We start from the raw sequence: 21,432 nt of genomic DNA on the forward strand, positions 1-21,432 counted from the left end.
ATTTAGTAACCTACATTGCAGTCACCCAGGCAAGCTAGTACCAAAAGGAGAAAAACTGTGTATTGGCTGTGATGACTGGTCAGTACAGCCGGGATGTCTCAGTCAGATGTGTAAAGACCTGACCCCATTCTTATTTTCCCTCAGTTAATATCTGGGTCCCAAGATTTAAAAAGGGTACTAGGCAAGCCTGCTGGAGGACCTGGAATGGCCCAGCCAGAGTGTGGCACTGTGGGGTATGGGCTTAGTTTTTACTGGGAGTCCCACTTGTCTGAAACCTGATTCTTTTCAGGCCAGCCCAGCCTCCTTCAGGTGAGAGGGAGAGACAGCAGGCTATGAAGCTGGAAGCCTAGATTCCAGTGCTTCCTCCATCTTCCAAGCCTGACCAAGCGGGCAGGTGCCCCCTCCTCTTTGAGCTTCCCTTTCTCCTCTGTTACCTGAGGCCAACACCTGCCCCATAACATTGGGAGGGTTCAGTGGAATGTCACAGAAAGAAATGCTTCGTAAGCAATGCATACATATAAATTGTTAGAATATTATCATTTAGGTCTGTGGACTCAAGGTAATTCAATAGCTGTAATTCTTTAAAAGCAATCTTCTTAAGAATGTTTGCCTCAGTCAACCTCATGTATTACTCACAGCTAAGTATATATCTATCAGAAAGTGGACATGTACTTTCAAGTACTCTATAGGGAGGAGAAGGGCATGAAGTGATATGTTTAGTGTCCTCCATGGGTTCCCTACAGCCCTCATGTCATTTCATCCTCACTGTGCTCCTCTGAGGGGGTATTAGTATCCCCATTTTCAGAGGAGGACACTAATGCTCCAGGAGGTTAGTGAGAGACACAGGTTTGCACGGCAGCACTGATTTCCACCCATGAACCTTGTAAACACCTAAGAGCACTGTCCATGTTAACCAGTATTCACAGGGTAAATAACACAGTACGTAACGGTGTTAATTCTACTTCTCCCTGGTGTAGGAATTCTAGGATGGTCTAGGTGTTATGAGGATATATGCATCAAATGGCAGTGTGGTGGAAGTGGGGCTTGGATCACTTGCCTGGTTCTGTGAGAGTGGAGTTTGGGCTCCATTTGTTTGAAATAGCTGTCTTTCCTTTTCAGTGGCCTTGGCTGCCCTAGCCACTTTCCTAGCCCTACTGGTCTCAGGTGGTGCTAGGGGTGGAGCCTTGCTTTAACGCAGATGGTCCACTGGTTACATCCTGAAAGAAACTTCTCTACCTATGGTCCTGAAAATGTGAACTGCTTTAAGGCATTTTAGCAGTAAAAGGAGCCTTAAACCACAGTGACACACTAAAGGAGTCCATAGACTTTGTGAAATGGGACTTGACACTCCTCAAATCTATGAGAAGCAGGTTGTAAATTCTTTTTTTTTTTTTTTTTTGAGACGGAGTCTCGCTCTGTCGCCCAGGCTGGAGTGCAGTGGCCGGATCTCAGCTCACTGCAAGCTCCGCCTCCCGGGTTTACGCCATTCTCCTGCCTCAGCCTCCCGAGTAGCTGGGACTACAGGCGCCCGCCGCCTCGCCCGGCTAGTTTTTTGTATTTTTTAGTAGAGACGGGGTTTCACCGTGTTCGCCAGGATGGTCTCGATCTCCTGACCTTGTGATCCGCCCGTCTCGGCCTCCCAAAGTGGTAAATTCTTAAACCTTAGTGAAGCAAAAGAGGGAAGAATTTCACAAAGAACACACAAACTCTAAGGAAGAATGAAATACATTTATAGCTAACTTAGCAACAATGACCTATTTTCATTGAAAATAGGGGGCTGGTTTGAATTTTGTTTGTTTGCTGTTTGTGGGAGGCAATGTGAGCGATGGGTTACAGATTCGCCTCCTGGGGCTCTGGGCAGCAGAGGGGAGCATGGTGGGAACCACAGGCGGAAGAGCCTCTGGGGGAGCCCTGAGTGCATGGGCAGCACTGACAAAGCTGGCAAGGCCCTTGCCTTCCTGCCTCCTCCATTGCCCAATGCTTGTCCTTTCTCTGACTCTGAGTATGTCTCACCTTCTCGCACTCTCTTAGGTTACTCTAGGTGTCTTCATTTGTGTGCCTTCCCGTGTCTTTTTCTCTCTGTGCCACTATTTCTACCTCTCACGTCTCGCCTGTCTTTCTTACCACCTCTCTCAATCCCCGTTTTGTCTCTCTCCCTTAACTCGTCAAAATAGAGCTTAATAATATGCTTTTATGTATTTGTTTTATTTCTTGAGCAGCTTTTGTGTTTTCTGCCTCATACAAAAGTAGACAGGTGGGTGGGATGTTTTCTATTCATGTGGAAAACAAATACATACGACTTTTCATTTATACCACCCTTGATTGATTTCTACCCCTGCCTCCCCCAAAACTCAGCAATCAGGTCCAGCAATAAAAGTCCACCCTAGGGCTCCTAGCTTAGAGCAAGAGAGGATCTGTGGTGTCGCCCGACGCGTAAGCAAGCGACAGAAGCATGACAGGGGAGCATGCAGAGGTGTGGGTGCAATCTGGGCAAATGGAAATGGAGATCCCAGTTAGCAACCGCCCACTCACGTGCACCAGGCCTCTCCACCACCGAGCTCTGCCACTCTCCAGCCTGTGCCATGACCCTCCCAAGGGAACTACCCCCCAGAACTTAAGTTCATCCGGCGTTTGACAGCCCCCACCCTCCAACCTTTGCTTGGGCAGACCCCTCTGTCTGGCATGCCTTGGTCACCCCCAGCTCTGTTCACCTGGTCAACACCTACCCATCGCTGAAGTCCTCCCTGATCCATGGAACCAGCTAGAATGGCCTCCTCCTTCGTGCCCCACTGTGATCAGAGGCAGGGTCTCAGTCATCCTGGTTTCCCTAGTGCCCAGCACAGTGCCTGGCACATAATAGGTATTCAATCAACATATGTTGGAAAAATGAAGAGTATAAAATCTTTTGTCTTCCACTTTACCAGAAGGATAACAAAGTGGGCAAACTTGGTCCTAGCTTTCAGGTTCCCACCCAGCTCCCCCACTTTTCCATTTCTAGACTTGCTCCCTGCGGCGGCCTTGCCCTTACATATCCACACCCCAGCTGCTTTCCAGGGCTCCCGCTGCCACAAAGCCTTCCACAACTCCCCAGCCCTTGTTGGAAGAAGCCTGTCCTTCATTTGAGTTCCCAACTACCTGATCTGTTGTTACTTTACTTGGTTGCCTCTCTGGTGGCTGTTTCAGCACCCCCACATAAGGCACACACGTGACTGTCACCTGCACAACCCACAGTGAGCCAGCCCCCTAAGGGTGGAACATCCATAATGACCATAGATTAACTGAGCAAGTGAAGGCATCTCTGCCATCCCTTGGGAGGAGAAAAAGCCAGAAACGACAGTCCTGCCAGTCAACAGGAAGGAGGCAAAGAGTCAGAGCCCAGCCTCCCAGCATGGCAAGGTGGTGCTGGGGGCAGGCAGTCACTCTTCCCGGCAACATGGGATCAGAACGTTACACTACCTTGTTGGCCAGTGCGTCTCCCGGTCCATCTTCGCTTTCCCAACACTTAGCTCTGACTGCTTGCAAATAGTATCTGAGAGGCAATCTAAAAGAGTCAAGCTGCATTATGGAGAGCCCCAGGAAGACTGCAGGGCACAGCTCATCTTGCAGAGAATGGCTCAAATGGAAAAGGTTCGTTCCTTCACCTACTCAGGTGGGCCTCATCAAGGAAATAAGATCAAGAAAGTGGTGTTCGTCTTTAGCATTTATTTATAATTGGAAAAACTGTTTGTTTGTCTGTCTGTTTTTCTGAGCAAGCACAGACCACAAGCACGTCACAATCAATTGGCTATACATGAATATTTTTGTCATTCTCTTACAGCAGGAATGAAATAGCACCAAGAGAGGTGTGCGCTACACGTTACACAGACAATCTGTGGTATGCAACAAAACCCAGGCCACAAAATCGTAATTAGACACTTCCTGTCTGCCTCAGAGAGGCAAAGCTATGTGGACCAAATGGGAGCACGGACAGAGGCAGGATTGCTGAGGGAAGCCAATGCACAGCTCTTGGGGCTGCTTTTGCAGGCAGGAAAACAGCGGGAAAGCTTCAGTCCTTGCTCCCTCGCCAGGGAAGGACGGGGAACCACAGGGAAATGTACAGAGACCAGTGGGACAAGCACTGGAAGCTTGGTCACCTTCAGGAAGGCAACACCCAAACACTGCTTGTGGAACCAAAATCAGTTTCATTCAGTATGTTTGGGATATAGAATGAGACTGGCTGAGTTTTATTTGTAAACAGTAGAAATCAAAGGAAGTTTCTTGCCATTGAAGCGACACATTCAAGAGTCAAAGTGAACTACAAACAGGGTTTTCTCAGTGGGTGTGTTAAACAGAAGGGGATACTGACAGGTTGAAAAAGACATTCTACAGGTCCTCTAAAGCCTCGGGTGGGCAGGGTAGGAAGTTGGTCCCTGGGGCAGTGAGTGGGGGTTGGGGGGTGGGGAAGCCTGTGGGACCCTTAGGGCAGACTGCGATTTGGGCAACACCAACTTGACTTGGTCACAGGGATCAAGTCGTGTGCACCCTCTGGTTGTGTGGCTGTGGAGACAGATTTCTTTATACTGCCCACCACGCCCAGCACAGTGCCTGGCACACAGGCTTCTAGCAAGAGAATGCTAAGTGAATGATCCTCTGTGCATTGTAAACTCTGATTTACTTGATCTGCAAAAATAAAAGATTATTCTATGGAGAAATCCAAACTGTGGCTAGCATCAACATGTCTGACTAATGCTAAATCTTGAGAGACTGAACATACATTGGCAAATTCTCTGGATACAATTAAGATCATGTTGCTAGAGCTTTCTGGTAAATGTTAAGATTAGCTGGCAAAGAGTTGGAATCAGTACTGAGATCCACTCCAGTCATTTCCTGATAGCTTTCAAAATCTGCGACTCATAAACATGGAAACCCACCGGCATTTTCTACCTTTTTTCATACTTCTCCTTCCTCACAGTTTCAAACCCTGAGATAGATAGGAAGGTCGCAGTGGGCCTCACCAATGACTTCATTTCTGGTATTCCTATTCTGTTAATAATTATGGCTCACGTAGCACATGCCAAATTAATTTGCAAAAGACTTCTCACTCAGCCCCAAGGTGACAACGAAAATGATGTAAGCAGAGACTTTGCTGCCTGAATGGTCAGAATAAGAGAGAGTTTGCGGAGGCTCCACTTCCTCCAAACCAGAATGACCTAAAGGGACTTTGAGGTAAGGAACTGTGAGACCCTCACTCTTCACCCCTTTCATTATAAAAGAAGAGCAAGCCTGCGCCGGGGCTTGACACTGGACGGCAGCCCAGCATGTCAGAATGCCAGGGACGAGAGAATTTTAAGGACAGGAGATATAGAGTGTGCTGAGCAATATACACATCACATTGGCAAATTTTATTTTTCTGGTAACTATTTTGCGTTCCCTCACAAGCACTGGGTTTTTTTTTTTGTTTTTTTTGGTTTTTTTTGTTTTTCACAACAACTCCCTAATTCCTACAACACAACTCTAGCACAGCTAAGGTGGCACTTGCCACCCCTGGGGGCTTTGGCCACACACACACACACACACACACACACACGACACGGAATATACTGAGAGCTGCTTTTATATATTAATGAGGTCAAAGCTGCTTGCTAATTAGTTAGCAGAGCAGTCTCCTAGTCTGCAGCTAAGTCACAGACATTCTCCCTGACCTGAGGCCTGGCACTGCTGCCCTTTCTGGGGAGCAGACCAGAGCGGTTCAGGAAGGGAGAGTAAACATTGCCACACTTGCCACTACATCTACGCCCCCTTGGGTCTCTCAGAAACAGAAAGTCAAATTCCAAATAGACTATCCCTACACCTTGAACTTTCTTCCTCAGACATCTCCAACCAGTTGCTCTGGGAAACCAGCAGCATTGGACAGGTGGTCAGCTGAGGGGAATCAGAGGAAAACAGCCTCCTCATTTCTGTGATCTTCCTATGACAGCTAGAATGTACCTAAAGCACCTAACCTGTTTCACCAGCCCTGGCCTAGTTTTAGTTATCAGTGGCATATCTATGACTTGGTATACAATTTAAAGCCCACTGATAGGAAACTAAACACAGGCACACATGTCTAATGGACGATTCTATGAAAAGACCACTTAACAGACACAATTCCCTTTTATTGACGTTAAGGCCAAGGTTGTTTCTTTCTTTGTTGTTTTTGTTTAACATTTTCTCAAATTTTGTCAACTGCTGAAGCCCAGGCTGAGCTTCTGTGGCACGTGGCGATTCTCTGAATTCTGGAAAAGAACACATGTACCTAAAGTTCAAAATCGACCAGTGACACAGATCTTGGGGATCTGGGAGGAGGAGACCCCACAGACACTTCCAAGCACTGCCGGGAGATTAGTTTTGCCTCTCCGACCTGCCTGCCTTGCCCATCAGCATGCAGTCGGAGTGCCAGGGGAGGGCACAGCCAGCGGCAACGCTTCCTGGTGCTCCAGGGCCTGCCCTCAGGAGGAGGCCTGCCACTCAGTCTGTGAAGCAGGATTCTTCCATCAAAAGAAGCCAAACCAAAGAGCTCCTGGAACACTCAGGACCAAGGCAGATGAGAAGCCTCTAATTAATTTTGTGGCCTTTTTTGGTTTGTTGGTTTAAAAAAAAGTTGGGGGGAGGGAGAGAGAGAGAAGAGTAAAAGGAAAGTGCAGGGAAATTTACTCTTTCGCCTCAGCCAGTTTATTGTTCATCTCTTTGCTTTGCTCCTTGTTGTCTGGCTTGGTGGTACTCGGGCCCTCCACGCTCTTTTTCTTGGCAGCCTGGCCTGACACCGCCTGCTTGTCTTTGGCCTTCCTCGTGGGCTTATGGCTCGCTGAGGTCTTTTTTGGTTTGGAACTCTGAACACTAGGTTTCTCCACCTGCACGGAGAGACAGACGGCAAATACAGAAACACAAAAAGGGGGGGAGTGGGAGAGAATTTAGAGAGAAGATATGGTTAATTAAGGAATAACGGTAATGACAGAGGTTGGCCCAGGTGGAGCACAGTGTATGAGGTGTTCCCAGGTACATTAGGGCACTCGGCATCTCCCGTCTGAACTCCCTGTTCCGTTGCTTTGGCAGCACTCACTGGCCACGTGGGCGCCCTTGTCCTGCCAGCCTTCCCCCGACCACCCCAGGCAGTGGGCCATACCACTGTTGGGCAATATTTGAGCCCCTCCCTGCAGGAAGTTACACCTCATCACGTTGCTCAGCTCGCCCACAGGCATAGGATTTTGCTTCAGTCAATGAAATGTGAGCAGTGACTTGGGTCACCTTCAGGCGGAAGATTTGAGAGTCAGCCTGTGCTGCCCAGTGCTCTCTTTTCCTCTGCAGCAGAGAGACTGCTTTGCCACCCGAGACCCAGATGAAGAGGGTTAGAGTGGCAGCCAACCCACAATGGACATTAATAAGAAATAAACCTTTGTTGATGTAAGATGCAGAGGTTCTGGGGCGGTGGGTCACTGCGGCACTCACTAGCTTCCCCTGTTTCTGTCTCTAGGCTGGCTCACCCATATGGAGAAGCGTCCTTGCTGAGATGCTTTGGGCAGGGGGGTCTCCAGTCTCAGCTAGGCTTTCTGCCGCCAGTCCTCTGCTCCTCTTCTCTGCCTGGCTCCCCTACCATTTTCCCCAGAGCAGCTGTTCTAAGCTCACTCCACTCTCCCCAGCCTCCCTCCTCTAACTCTATCCCCTTCATCTGGAGAAGATGGCCTTGCCTGCTCTTTCTCAGGAAACTTTGGAGTCACCGAAAGTGACCCTTCAATAGGCCACCGCCCTCATCCATCTCTAGATTTAGTTTCCCTCATTTTCCTTCCTTTCTCCTCTACGTCCTCTTTTGTCCAATGCCGATCTCATGCCCCAGGTTCCACCCCATCTCTGGATGGACGGAGCTGATGCTGGGCCTCACAGGCTGGATCATTCACTCACTGAGGTGCAGTGGCTTTCAGTCACTCCTGACCTGTAAGGAAAGGAACCAGTCGTCCTGGTTTGCCTGGAACTGAGAGGTTTCCTGGAACACAGAACTTTCAGTGCTAAGATGGAAGAATCCCAGGCAAACTGGGTCGGTTAGTTACCTTACCCATAAACTGGTCCTGGACCAAATAGGAAACTCCACTTAAGTGTAAGACTTTTAGACAAAAGCAGAGAAAAGGCTAATTAGGTTCCAGAGCTATTTAGGTTCTCAGACATTTTCTGCTATGATACAGAGGACAGTGGATATTTGTACAATTCCACGGGGGCTGGCATCAGAAGATGCTAGGTTGCATGGCTTGTATGAGTCCTGCTTCACCAGCTATATCTCCAACATGCTTCTTCTGCTCACAAACTCCTACGTAAGGTGGAGGAATGTTACCTTAGGAAAATCCCTGAGTCCGCTTTCACAAACCATTCATTTTGGTAACAAATTGCTGGGAACATATCTTATAGCTGATGCTACAGGTGCATTGTGAGAGACTGAGAAGGCATAGTGGATGGTGCTTAGCCCGAGAAGATGAGAGACGGCAGGTGCTTTTCAGGGACTAGGGAGGGAAGAAAGGGTCCAGTGATTGGAGCCAAGGATGAGGCAGGGCACGGTCTAGCGGGAGGGGAGCCGGGCATGGGGGCCTACAATACTGGGCCAGCCCTTCCGGGGCCCAAGCACATCTATTTTAAGACAAGGGGATTTAGGGCTCAGGTGAGGTTTTCTGCTACTGTTTATCTGGATTTCTCAAAGTCGGAAGCTAATTCCCTGGAAATCTGCCAGCCTTTAAGCTGTCTTTATTTTAGGTGATGTCCCTCTTAAATATTCCCTTTGAGTTTAACAAAGGTTCCTGTTGAAGATGCCCCTGGTCTTCACTGTGCTTTAGAGGAAGCAGGGATTTCAAAGGTGTCCATAGGGGCTGGGCCAGATTTGACAGCAGCCCACCCCATGCTCTGCTGCAGTTAACCCTTACGGTCCAGGCTGTGCTGATGGGTTCCTACAAGTTCTGTCTCACCTTTGGGGGTTCCTTGAAGGGTTCACTGTAGAGGCTGCGTATTCTTCTGCGATCAATGACCTTATTGTCAGCTGCTGTTGGCTTGCTGGCTTCTCCTTTGAACTGAGCACTGTAGCTGGTCTCATGAACCATCTTATCATCTGGGGGCTTGTACTGGGGCTTGGCCTTTATTGGTTTCACAGGCTTGATGTCCGTCCATGCCCTGAATTCATTCCTGTTAGTCAAAGAAAGCATATGTGATATGAAGCATCATCTGCCTGGAAGCAGAGCTCCTGAAACAGGGCTGCAAACACAGCAAGCTCTCCATCAGTGCTTGCAGTATTGACTGAAGTGTGGCTGGAGGGTTAGCCTCACTCTTTCATAAGGAAGAGTGCAAATCTCCCTTCTTGCAAAGTTGACCCAGGTCAGGTTGTGGCAATAGCAGTTGTGCCTTGGAGAAAGAGATCAGGCTCCCAGCTCCACACTGTGTGACCATGGGGAGGCAATTCTAATCTTCAGGGCTCTTTTTCCCAATCTTGAAAATGAGACTGAAGAAACTCAACCCATTCAGTCATTCATTAAGTAAAAAAATATTGAGTGTTTGCTATGTGCAAAGTTAAAGAGTTGTGAAATCAATGAATGCCAGTTCCCTTCCCCCCTTTTTCATAATGAAGAACTTTTGTTGCCCAGATTCCTTGAGGATAATTCCCCCATTTGAATAGCAGAGGACTTGCTTCTTGGAGTGCCAGAACTTCAATAATCTTAATTACTTTAGATGAACATCCTTGTGAAATGTCTAAATATTTGCAGATCTTTAGTAAGCAACACAGACTGAACATAATTTGGAGTTCACAACTACAACTTGTATTGGGCTGTCTGTGTGTGTGGGAGCGTCTTCATGTGCTCTGGTGTAAATGGCTATTGGTCCTTATCCTAAATGATCCTCATCTGCTGCTTTTTTGAGTCAGTGTGTTAGTTTTCTTGTTCTCTGCAATCCCTCTCGTGGTTTCTAATCAGCTGTTTATGATCTGTTATAGGGCTGGAGAGTAGATGGCTGACAATGTTCAAAACAGAGTTAAAAAATGTAGCTCCTGACGGAGGTCACGAGGGTCTACCTTGTGTGTTAAGTGCACGAGAGTCAATGCATGAGCTCTGTGACTTCTGGGGTCTTTATTGGGTCTGTTCTCCTTTGGGGGCACAAAAAGCTGCATTGTGGGAAAGGAGGAGTTAGGGCATGAATATCTGCGGAGTTAGGTTCTTCCAAGGCCCACTGTCTCCCTCACTGATGACTCCCTCCTTCAGGGCTCAGAGAGGACTACCAGGAACAAGGAGTCCGCAGGAGGCAGAAGAAAGAGCTTGGACTGCGATGGAGACACGCAGGCTCTCGCGCTAGCACTGCCTTATGCTGGCAGGCCTTTCCCTGCTCTAAGCATTCGTTTTCTCATTTGTAAAATGAAAGAATTAGGCCAAACAAGGTCCTTATAATGTCCTTCTAGCTCTGAGGCTGTCTTAGTTGATAAAGCTGATTTGGTAATACTGAGCTTGCTGGTTATTTGACCTCCTGATCTCTGTATTTCTCTAGGGGAACTGGCTCATATGTGAAGAGAGACCACTGGCTTTTAAGAGACCCTTCCCTGAGCTTCAGACTGTCCTTTCCAGTGCAGCCTGCGCCTCCACCTAGATGCCCCGTTGTTATGGTTTGAATGTTTGTCCCCTCTAAAACTCATGTTCAAACTTCATCCCCGGTGTGGCAGTATTGAAAGGTGGGATCTGTAAGAGGTGACTGGGTAATGAGGGCTCTGCCCTTGTGAATTAATTAACCAATTCCTAGATTAATGTATTAATAGGTAATTGATTAATGAGTTGCCATTGGAGTGGGACTGGTGGCTTTTATAAGAAGAGGAAGAGAGACTTGAGCTGGCACACTTGGCCCCCTTGCCATGTGTCACCCTGTGCTGCCTCAGGACTCTGCAGAGTCCCCACCAACAAAAAGGTCCTCACCAGATATGTCTCCTTGGCCTTGGACTTCCCAGCCTCCAGAACTGTAAGGAATACATTTTATTTCTTATAAATTACCCAGTTTCGGATATTCTGTTATAGGCAACAGAAAATGGAAAAAGACACCTACCAACAACTCATACTCAATGTCCCTAGACCCAAATCATCTTGTTTTCACTGCCAAAAATTATTTTCTCCTCCTGGATTCCCTCATCATTCATTTTCACCCATTCATGCATTCATTCATTCACTCATTCATTCATTCATTCCTTTATTCACAAAATATGTACTGAGTGCTTATGGTCTGCCTAACAGGATGCTGGGTGCTATGGAACCCAAGCGAGTAGGAAAAGGCCCTGTGAGGACCTGCAGGCAGTGTGAGTGGCTGGGCTCACATTTAGTGGGGAAGGGCATAAGAGGCTAGACAGGCCATGGAGGCCCTGCCAGCCGTGTTAAGGGGACAGTCTCCACTGTAACTAAGAGTTGCCAAATGATTTCAAGCCAAGGATGAGTGTGGCCAGGTTAGTTTTGGAAAGAGAATTTTGAGAGCAGTGTGAACAGCGGACAGAAGGGAAGAGTGGAGGCAAGAGGCCAGGCAGGAGACTGTGCAGTTAGGAAGTGGCGGAAGCAGGGGACAGAGAAGAGGGTGCTGGGTCAAGAGAGAGAATGGGCAGGACTTGGAAACTCATGAGCGGTGGGAGGTGAGGTCAAGGGGGCATCTGGGGAGACGCCAGGGCTCTGGCTGGGGGGCAGTAGTCCCCCACTGAGACGTGGAAATTGGGAGGAAAATGGGCTTTGGAAAGAGGTTGAGGCCCTCATGATTCTGTTCACGGCATCCCACTTACCCCAGTAACGAGGCTGTTCTTGGATCCCTTCCTCATCCCTCCTCCTCACTTCTCCACCTTCTTTAGGTTCAATCCTCCTTCCTGACCTGACTTCTGAACCATTTTGGCCCTACACACAGGCCTAGGGGCTTTGGGGCTGTGGCCAACATTACCTGCCAGAGGCTACAGTCTCTCCCTCCTTCCCTCTAACCTCAGAGCCGAAGCCTTGCCTGTTAGATGGGCTCCTGGTATTTGGGCCTGGGCCTCCCAGGACCAATTCAGTAACAACCTTGCTCCCGAACATGTGACAGCAGAAACTTGGATTCTCTGTCACACCCCTGCCCACTTCCAGAACTAGCACTGAGATATGTGTACCCTATTCCTAAGCACTGCTTCTGGGTCACCTCTTGCAGACCAGCCTCTGCAGCCTCCTGCATCCCTGCAGTGGCCCCTGTGGGCTGGGGAGCATCTCACCTGTGAGCACTATCAGTGGGACATGTCCCTGTGGGAAAGTTTGGTAACCCCTGATCTTGAACAACTCTGGTACGTCATCTTCACATGAGACCTTTTTAATGAGTTGCAGAACAGGTTCACTGTAATTATGACAGATGGTTAGGTTTAAGCCCAAATTCCATTTCCTAGAAACTTCTTTGTCAAGGCGTGAAAATGAGCCAAATAATAAAAAATGAAAAACTAAAAAAAAAAAAGAAAGAAAAAAGAACTTTCTTTGAACTCTCCATAAAACCTCCAGTCATATGCAACAACTATTATGTCATAGAAAGAAAATTAGCTACCATTCATTAGTTGCCTTTTATAAGCTGGAGGATTTTGTTTTATTGGTATATTCTCTATAGTTCTTATAACAACTTTGAGAACAGGTACTATTATGCCCCTTTTATAAAGGAGGGTAACCAAGGCTCAGAGAGATTAAGTGGCTAGAATAAGGCAATGCAACTAGCAAATAGCAGAACTGGGGTCTGAGCTCAGGTCAGTCAGGCTCCACAGCCCACAGCCTTCCCACTACACTTCGGCAATGCGCCAGAGCTGCAGTGTGCTTGGCCTGCCCTCACTGGAGGTGTCTGTGCAGGGCCTGGCCTGCTGCCTGCAATGCTGTAGAGGAGTTACATGACACAGACCAGGCTAGATGGCACCTAAGCTCCTCCAGCCCTGAGATGCTAGACTGAGAGCAATATGGGCCACGCTCTTGCCCTGTCATGCCCAGTGCCTCTTGACAAATTCATGGTCCCCTGTAACATGATCTTCCCTTCCTATGCAACTACATTTTTTCTTGATCATTCATTCATTCATTCATCTATCCACTCATCCATTCATTTGGCATCTGCCACACACTAGCCAAGGGCATGGAATGTGCCCCACAGGGATGTATAAGCCATGGATGAGGTGTCTAGAGTTCAGGTATCTAGACTTGACCATGTGTGATCCTAAGAAAAGAGAGAATGAATCAAATGGGACAGGGTTCAGAGGGCAAGAGGGAAAGGAATGCTTAACTCTGAAGGCGAGTGAGGACTGGGGAAAGGGGTACTGAAGGATGTCAACAGAGAAGCAGATGAAGGGAATTCAGACACTAGTCTGAGTCTGTATGGCAGGTTCAGACAGCAGGTGAACTGATCAGGTGGCTGCTCAGGATGCAGGGTGGGGTCTTGGAAGCTGTGCAAAGTGCCCAGGATGGATAGGAGCCGAGGCCAGGCAGAACAGAGCCTGGACGCCATGTTTGGAAGCATGTGCTATGCCTGGGAAGATGCTGAAAGTTTCTGAGCAAGGCAGCACTGTTTCTCCATTGATGGTGTTCTCCTACTATCAGCCTGCCCCGATTCTACCTATTCTTTAAGGCTCAGCTCAGGGGTCTCCTCTTCCAGGAACCTCTCCTGGGTTACTCAACCCAAAATTTCCCATCTCTCAGCTCCTGGTCCATTTACTTTACTGGCCATCTTTGTGGTTACCAGGCAGTTTCATGCCATTCTTCTGTTCTTTCATGAGTCCATTTTGTCTCTCTTAAGGGATAAGATAAGACAAATTTTATGACAGAATCCTACTCTTGAGTCCAGTCTCATTTGCATGGCTGCAAAGGGGTATACTATGTCAGGCTGCAGGTTAGGGTCGAGCAGGGCTAGGACTCCAATCCCTGCCTGTTTCCCATACCCTAGGCTGCCACACAGGGCCACACTCCGTATCTTCTTTACATTCTTCACAGGATTTAAGGGCTTGACATTCAGTGGGCAGTTAATGTTAGTAACTATTGTTAGATTTATTTCTGGTCAGCTGATGTCACTTCCTCCTGAGCCCTTCCTTCCCTGCCCTACATGGGGCAGACACTTGCTTCTCGGTGGCATGGGAATGCCTGACTCCAAAGCTCACACCTGGGGGTGGATGTGTAACCCAAGCTTGTATTGGTGTCCTTCAAGCTCATGGCCACTTTGGCTCCTGGAAGTAATCACAAGAAAGCCATTCCCTTCAGTCAGCCTGGGTGTACACCACAGTGAGGCCCTGGGCACACTGGGAGGGTCCCATATCTGTGAGTTTCTACTCCTGACATCCCAGAGATGCTCCTCATGCCACAGCTTCTCTAGTATTGTGATGTGTAGAAGTCACAGGGACAGGGTGCTCTGTAAGTGCATCACCAAAGGCCTGCTGTCCCCTCCACAACAGAGCCTCTGGTGGACCCTGTTATTTGAGCCTTGAAACATGACCTATCTCATATACAATCCTGCAGCGGCAGAAGGAGAGTCTGGGGCTATGATACCCCCAGTGGGTGGGTAAACTGCAGATGAGTGGGCTCAATCGATATATTCAGATCTGGGTTTAAATGACTCTTTGATGGCTTATTTGTGCTGGGAAAATTTATGGAGAGAAGGCTGGGCCAGCCCTCAACCCCCTACTAAGGGATGGCAGAGCCAGGCCCGGTTTGAGCCATCTCATGGAGACTTAGTAGGCAAGATTTTTTTGGGCTGCTCCTCCAGAACCTTTGAACAGCCATATAGTCACATTCAGAGCAGCTGCCAAAGCAGGACTTTGGGATCTTGCTGATCAGGCGAAGTTTTCAGAGGAGTCAACATTCAACCTTCAACTCCTCCTGTCTGGTCTCTCTGTTCCTTCTGTGACCTGCACCTCTCTGTAGCATGCAATGTGCTATATTTTACCTCAAGCTACCTGTGTAGATGACTTTCTTCCCTTCCAGACTGTGCCATCCCTGAGAGTAAAGGCGGTGCTTTTGCATCCATGTAAGTCTCATCATGTCTACGACAGGGATGTGGAATGCAGCTCCCACCTCCCCGTGGCTGCTCCAGCCAGGGAGGGGGTCTAAAGTTGCTATGCAACATCTCATGGCATCCATATAACTTCCTACAATATGCCCACAAGTTCTTTGATACTTCTACCTTACATAGAGCTTAATTCCTTCCTCTTCAGTGTGGTTGGACTTGGGGACTCACTTCTGACAAACAGAAGATGGTGAGAGTGGTGGTGCATAACTTCTGAGAGTGGATCATTAAAGGCTTTGCAGCCTCCTCCTTGTACTCTCTCCAGGATTACTCTCTCTGGGGCAGCAAGCCGCCATGTCATAAGGACATTCAAGTAGCCCTTGTGGAAAGGCCCGTGTCAGGAGGAACTGAGGCTTCCTACCGAAAGTCATGGGAGTGAAAAGTCCTAGAAGACCCAAACCACCCTTGACATGATTTCCTGAGAGACCCTGAGCTCGAACCATCCAGCTAAGCCATCCTGGATTACTGACCCTTAGAAACTTTATGAGGTCAAAAATATTTATTGCCATTTATGTGGCTAAGTTTTGGAGTAATTTGTTACAAGCAACAAATTCTAATACAAACCCCAATCAGAAAATTTTCTCTTCTCATCAAAAAGGGTTTAAAACACTTGTGTCATCTTAGCAAGGCAGAAAATACTGGTGTAAGTGGAGCACAGAAGTTCAAGTTTCCAGCAGAGCTGCAGCATGACCTTAATGGAGAGAAGTCATGCTCTGTTGTAAGAAACAGGGTGAATGGTCTGCAGCCTTCTTTAGAAGGTAGCAAAGCCTCCAGTGCAGCAAAGCTGATAACGATGCAACTGCCTTGGATCCAGGTCATAAGCAGAAAAAAGAAACATAGGCCATCACAGAAGAAAATGACGTCTCAGAGCACACAGCACATGCAAGCTTCTCAGAAGTGCAGACAGAGGTTAACAGGGTGAGAAGAAGCATGGAACCTGGGCCAGATGATGATGACAAGTTACTAGAAAGAGAACTGGCTCTAGAGTGAGATACATCCATCCTAGCTCTAAGCCATGGGCCAGGTCTTGCCTGCTCTGAACATTGGTGAACTCATTTGCAAAGGATTTATACACGGCCTACTCATAGAATTGATGCAGGGGTTAAATGAGAAAGAATGTAAAGCAGTTCTTTAGTTGAAGAGGACCTGGACATTCATATCAGAATTACAAAGCCCATGGTAGACACGCGCATAATAAATGTATTTGGCTTTCATTACAGAGTCATTTATTCAAGAAAAATTACTGCATTTCTTCTGTGCTCCAGACATGGAGCTAGAAATGCAATGTGTACAGACAGATGAAGCCCCTGCCTCCACAGACCTTGTTGTCAGGTGGGGAGAGATCAACAATTACATAATCAAATATCTGTGACAGCTATTGTTACACTTCTGAATGCTGCAGTCAACGTTCTGGTGCCCAGAGTGGGCAAAATTTGGGCAGCAGCTTCCAGCGCCAGGCTTATTTCTGAGTGCATTTCAAGTTAGACTTGAACAAAGTAGCATTCAATGAATGCCTGATTAATTGAATCTCCAATACTGAGTACCCACTATAAACAGATGTTCCCTTTTTAAGACCTTGTTCCACTTAAGCATAGTTGCTTGCAGTCATTCAAGGGGAGATACTGAAAGAGCAATTATAGATGGAGAGCCTGAAGACAGCTTGTCACTGATGAGGCCAGGCCCCAGAAGAGGGAGGGAGGGAGGCAACAGGAGTGAGCGGGGTGGGCGGGTTTGGCCCTGGAAAGTACTGTAAAAGAACAGAGGGGAGCCTGTGCTTTCATTGCTAATGTGAAAAACACTGACATTTACAAGAAACAAGGAAATATAATTATATAAGGAACAAGTTTTACTGCTGTGAAGAACATTTACATGTGTTAATCGGTACAAATCACTTCTTGATAAAAGTAGAGACTTAGAATAATGGATTGCTGACAACTATGGCTACACAAAAATCCCATTTCTCTGTTCATAAGGGAAGAGGAATTTATTTATTATGTGTCTAAGTATTTATTATTTATTATGTATCTAAATCCTGGGAAAATAAAATTCTTTCCCCATCTTCTTCATAAAAATTTTTTGACATTCCTTGGCTGCTTTACGAAGGAAGAAGACAGTGCTTTTAAGTCTTAAGGGTCTAGTTTTCCTACAGATTTTTGTAGGTAATTTATGTTGCCATGGAAACATGTTAAGTCTCTGTTCAAAAATCTTGTCTACATTTGTTATTGTAAAGTGTTCCTGAAGAAGGGAAGCCGTCTCCTTTGTGCACTCTGATGGAGGCAGTCGCTGAATGCTGTCGGTTGCCAAGCTATTGTCAGGATGTGGTTAATGGAAGCAGGATCTATAGATTAAAAACAAAGAACATCCTGGGGCCTAGAGGGCTGCAAGTGGTGTAGAGAGCTTCTGTCTCCTTTTAGAATGTAGTGGAAGATTGCTTTTTCCTGGCCAGAGATGACCTGGCCAAGAGAGCAGCTTGAAGATCTATGTATGTGTACATGCTCGTGCACAGTTCTCAGTTTCTTTTGTGTGAAAGGGAGAAAAAAGTATTGCATTGAGAATGACAGTATTCTAATTATTTAGGATCATTTTTCTCATCCATTAATATCCAGTAAGTACAGGTATACCATGGATGATGATTTCATAAAATGAGAAAGCACATACTTGGACAAAAAATGGTCAAGTATATAAAGAAAAGTTTGAAGCTAATCCGAGTAGATAATTAATAGAAAAGAATGCTCCCTCTCTCTTACATAGAAAGATTAGTAACATCTGGCAATGATAGGTGTCAAGGTTTGGGCCCCTGTACTAGGTAAATGGCTCATTCTGCATATAGCTGCTATCTAAGTCTAGTTATGGGTGACCTGCAGCTTAGAGGCCCTTGTGCATCTGGGAAACAGTGTCTCATTCAAAGAAAGTCCACAGGAACAATGTATATAAAACCATGAGGATGGACAATTAAAAATGAAAACTGCTCAAACTAGGCTGGGCACGGTGGCTCATGCCTATGATCCTAGCACCCTGGGAGGCCAAGGCCGGCGGATATCTTGAGGCCAGGAGTTCAAGATCAGCCTGGCCAACATGGTAAAACCCCCTCTCTACTAAAATACAAAAATTAGCCAGGTGTGGTGGTGGGTGCTTGTAATCCTAGCTACTCAGGAGGCTGAGGCAGGAGAATGGCTTGAACCTGGGAGGCAGAGGTTGCAGTGAGCCGAGATCATGCCCCTGCACTGCAGTCTGGGCAACAGAACAAGACTCTGTCTCCAAAAACAAACAAACAAACAAACAAAAAACCCCAAAAACTCAAATTAGGAGTCAGTTTGATTCTACACAAATTAATTTCAATTGCAGTATTTATTAGAAACCGTAGGAAGAAAAATGGTGCAAAATGAGAAAACCTACAGTTGGCCGAGGTGGAGGATAAGAGTGGGGGAGTGTGAGAGTTAAGACAAGTACACTTACAAATAAACCTCAAGTAGAAAAAAATAAGAGATAGATGAGAAGTGATAGGGTTGTAAGAAAACTTCCCCATAACCATTTCCCCATCACTGTCAGGGTTTATCAGTCCTAGGAATGCTGAGGTGGTTGTGCCACAAAGCCATAGAGTTATCAGTTGAGATTGAGGAGAGAAGGCTACGCTCTTTTGGTTAGCTGGGTCCCCAATGATCTGTGTCCGTCCTTGCAGAAAGATGGTTCCCTAGACTGGAAATGGAAATGTTGAAGGGAGATAAGCCCTGAAAGGTGGGAGGGAGTGCTGCTCCTTTAGTGGGGTAACCTAGAGTTCTGAGAGTAAACTCTGTAAAAACTGCCAAGGACACAGTATGGTACATCTAGCGAAGTACTCCATAAACCTGTTTCTGCTTTTTTTTTTTTTTTTTTTGAAAAAAGTACTTAATATGTTTTAAACAAAGCTGGCACTAAAAATAACATCATTTTATGAATTCTTGAGAACCATGCTAATTTACTCCTTAAAATGTTTTATAAGGGAATACTGGGAACAACTCAATGTCAATAAGTTTGACAATACACATGAAGTAGGCAAATTCTTAGAAAGATGCAAATTATAAAATTGACTCTTGGCTGGGCGTGGTGGCTCACGCCTATAATCCCAGCACTTTGGGAGGCTGAGGTGGGAGGATCACTTGAGGTCAGGAGTTTGGGACCAGTCTGACCAACCTGGTGAAACTCCATCTCTACTAAAAATACAAAAATTAGCCAGGCATGGTCGTGGGCGCCTGTAATCCCAGGTACTTGGGAGGCTGAGTCAGGAGAGTTGCTTGAAGCTGAGAGGCAGAGTTGCAGTGAGCCGAGATCATGCCACTGCACTCCAGCCTGGGCGACACAGTGAGATTGTTAAAAAAAAAAAAAAAAAAAAAAAAGACTCTTATCCCTGAGTGCAGGGGGAGTCCCTCTCACCTGCTTCCTCAGATGACTCTGGAAGCTTCCCCACACCACTGGGTACTGAGACAAAGCTCCCTGACAGTCGAGACCGGCAGACGTCTATCTGGTCCCTGCCCTGGCCAGAGGCCCCCCTACATTGACCTCCTGTTGATGCCCTGGTGGAGCCGACAGGTGCTCTGGGAGTCCTGTGCTTCCTGATCCAATAGTGCCAAATCCTTCATCTCCCCCAGAAGCAGAGCATATCCCTGGGACCCCTCGGCCACTGCCCGATCCGTGAGCCTTCTCTGTTTCTGGGGCCTCCCCCACCACAGCTCTGACTCCTGCCTCACAAAGGACTAAGCAGGCTGAGGGGGAGAGGGTGGGAGAGAAGATACAAACATAGAGGAGGGGAGGCTGCTCTAGCAAAGTCTTTAAGGCTTTTGGAGGTCCAGGCCTGGGGCCAAGCAGGAAAGTGTGTGCGTGAGGAGTGTGCGCAAGTGTGTCCGTGAGTGAGGCGTGCGTGTTAGTGTGTGTCTTTCCTAGGACACACCATACCCTGTGTATGTATGGACGTTTTTGTAAAAAAGAGAAAAATCTGAATGAATGTTTTATTTGCTTTAAAAAAAATTGACTCAAGAAGAAATAGAAAACCTGAATAAACCTATATCAGGTACAGAAATTGAATTCATAATTTTAAATCTTTTTTTTTAATCTGTACATATATTTTTCATTTGTTACTTATTTTTTAACTTTTAAGTTCAAGGGTACATGTACAGGTTTGTTACATAGGTAAACTTGTCACAGGGGTTTGTTGTACAGACTATTTCATCACCCATGTATTAAGCTTAGAACTCACTGGTTATTTTTCCTGATCCTCTCCCTCTTCCCACCTTCCACCTTCTGACAGGCCCCAGTGTGTGTTGTACCCCTCTATGGTTTCATATGTTCTCATAATTTAGCTTCCACTTATAAGTGAGAATATGCAGTATTTGGTTTTCTGTTCCTACATTAGTTTGCTAAGGATAATGGCCTCCAGTTCCTTCCATGTCTCTGCAAAGGACATAAAAAAAGAAATACGGACCACATTTTCTTTATCCAGTCTGTCACTGATGGGCATTTAGGTTGGTTCCATGCCTTTGCTATTGTGAATAGTGCTGTGTCTTTATACGTGTATGTGTCTTTATAACAGAATGATTTGTATTCATTTGGGTATATATCCAGTAATGGGATTGCTGGGTTGAATGGTATTTCTGTCTTTAGATCTCTAAGGAATTGTCTTCCACAATGGTTGAACTAATTTACATTCCCACCAACAGTGTATGGGCATTCCTTTTTCTCCACAACCTCACCAGCATCTGTTATTTTTTGACTTTTTAATAACTGCCATTCTGACTGCCATGAGATGGTATCCCATTGTGGTTTTGATGTGCATATCTCTTAGTAACTTAAAATCTTTACACAAAGAAAGTCCGATGCTTGATGGCTTCACTGGTGAATTCTATCAAACATTAAGGAAAAAATAAATACCAATCCTAACAACTTCTTTTAGAAAATAGAGAAAAAGAGGCTGGGCATATTGTTTCAAGCTTGTAATCCTAGTACTTTGGTAGGCCGAGGTGGGTGGATCACCTGAGCCCAAGAGTTTGAGACTAGCCTGATAAACATGGTGAAATCCCATTTCTACAAAAATACATACAAATTAGCTGGGTGTGGTGGCGCATGCCTGTAGTCCCAGATACTTGGGAGGCTGAAGTGGTAGGATGGTTTGCGCCCAGGAGGTGGAGGTTGCAGTGAGCAGAGATGGTGCCACTGCACTCCAGCCTGTGTGACAGAGCAAGATTCTGACTCAAAAGAGAAAAAAAAAAAGAAAGAAAGAAAGAAAGAAAAAAAAAGAAAATAGAGGAAAAGAGAATGCTTCTCACCTCATTTTAAGAGGACAGCATTTCCCTGATACCTTGATACCAAGCCAGTCAAAGACATCACAAGAAAAGAAAACTATAGGCTAATATTCCTCATGAA

General features: G+C 46.5%; 1 protein-coding gene across 5 annotated transcripts in view; it reads right to left on the bottom strand.

Annotated features, from left to right (window-relative positions):
- Positions 1–21,432, bottom strand: part of MAP6 (microtubule associated protein 6) — an 81,527-nt gene that overhangs the window by 12,762 nt on the left and 47,333 nt on the right. For 3 of the 5 annotated variants that reach the window (XM_045371279.2, XM_065528734.1, XM_005579116.4), the window contains exons 2-3: positions 8,961–9,174; positions 6,673–6,869 (exon numbers count right to left, since the gene is read on the bottom strand). In XM_045371279.2, coding sequence (XP_045227214.2) covers positions 6,673–6,869; positions 8,961–9,174 — 411 coding nt within the window. Of the gene's footprint in view, positions 1–2,726; positions 6,332–6,672; positions 6,870–8,960; positions 9,175–21,432 lie in introns of those variants that run through there. The other 2 variants (XM_074014788.1, XM_074014787.1) reach the window with 2 other exon arrangements.

The sequence above is a fragment of the Macaca fascicularis genome, chromosome 14, assembly GCF_037993035.2.
Source record: "Macaca fascicularis isolate 582-1 chromosome 14, T2T-MFA8v1.1".
NCBI lineage: Eukaryota > Metazoa > Chordata > Mammalia > Primates > Cercopithecidae > Macaca > Macaca fascicularis.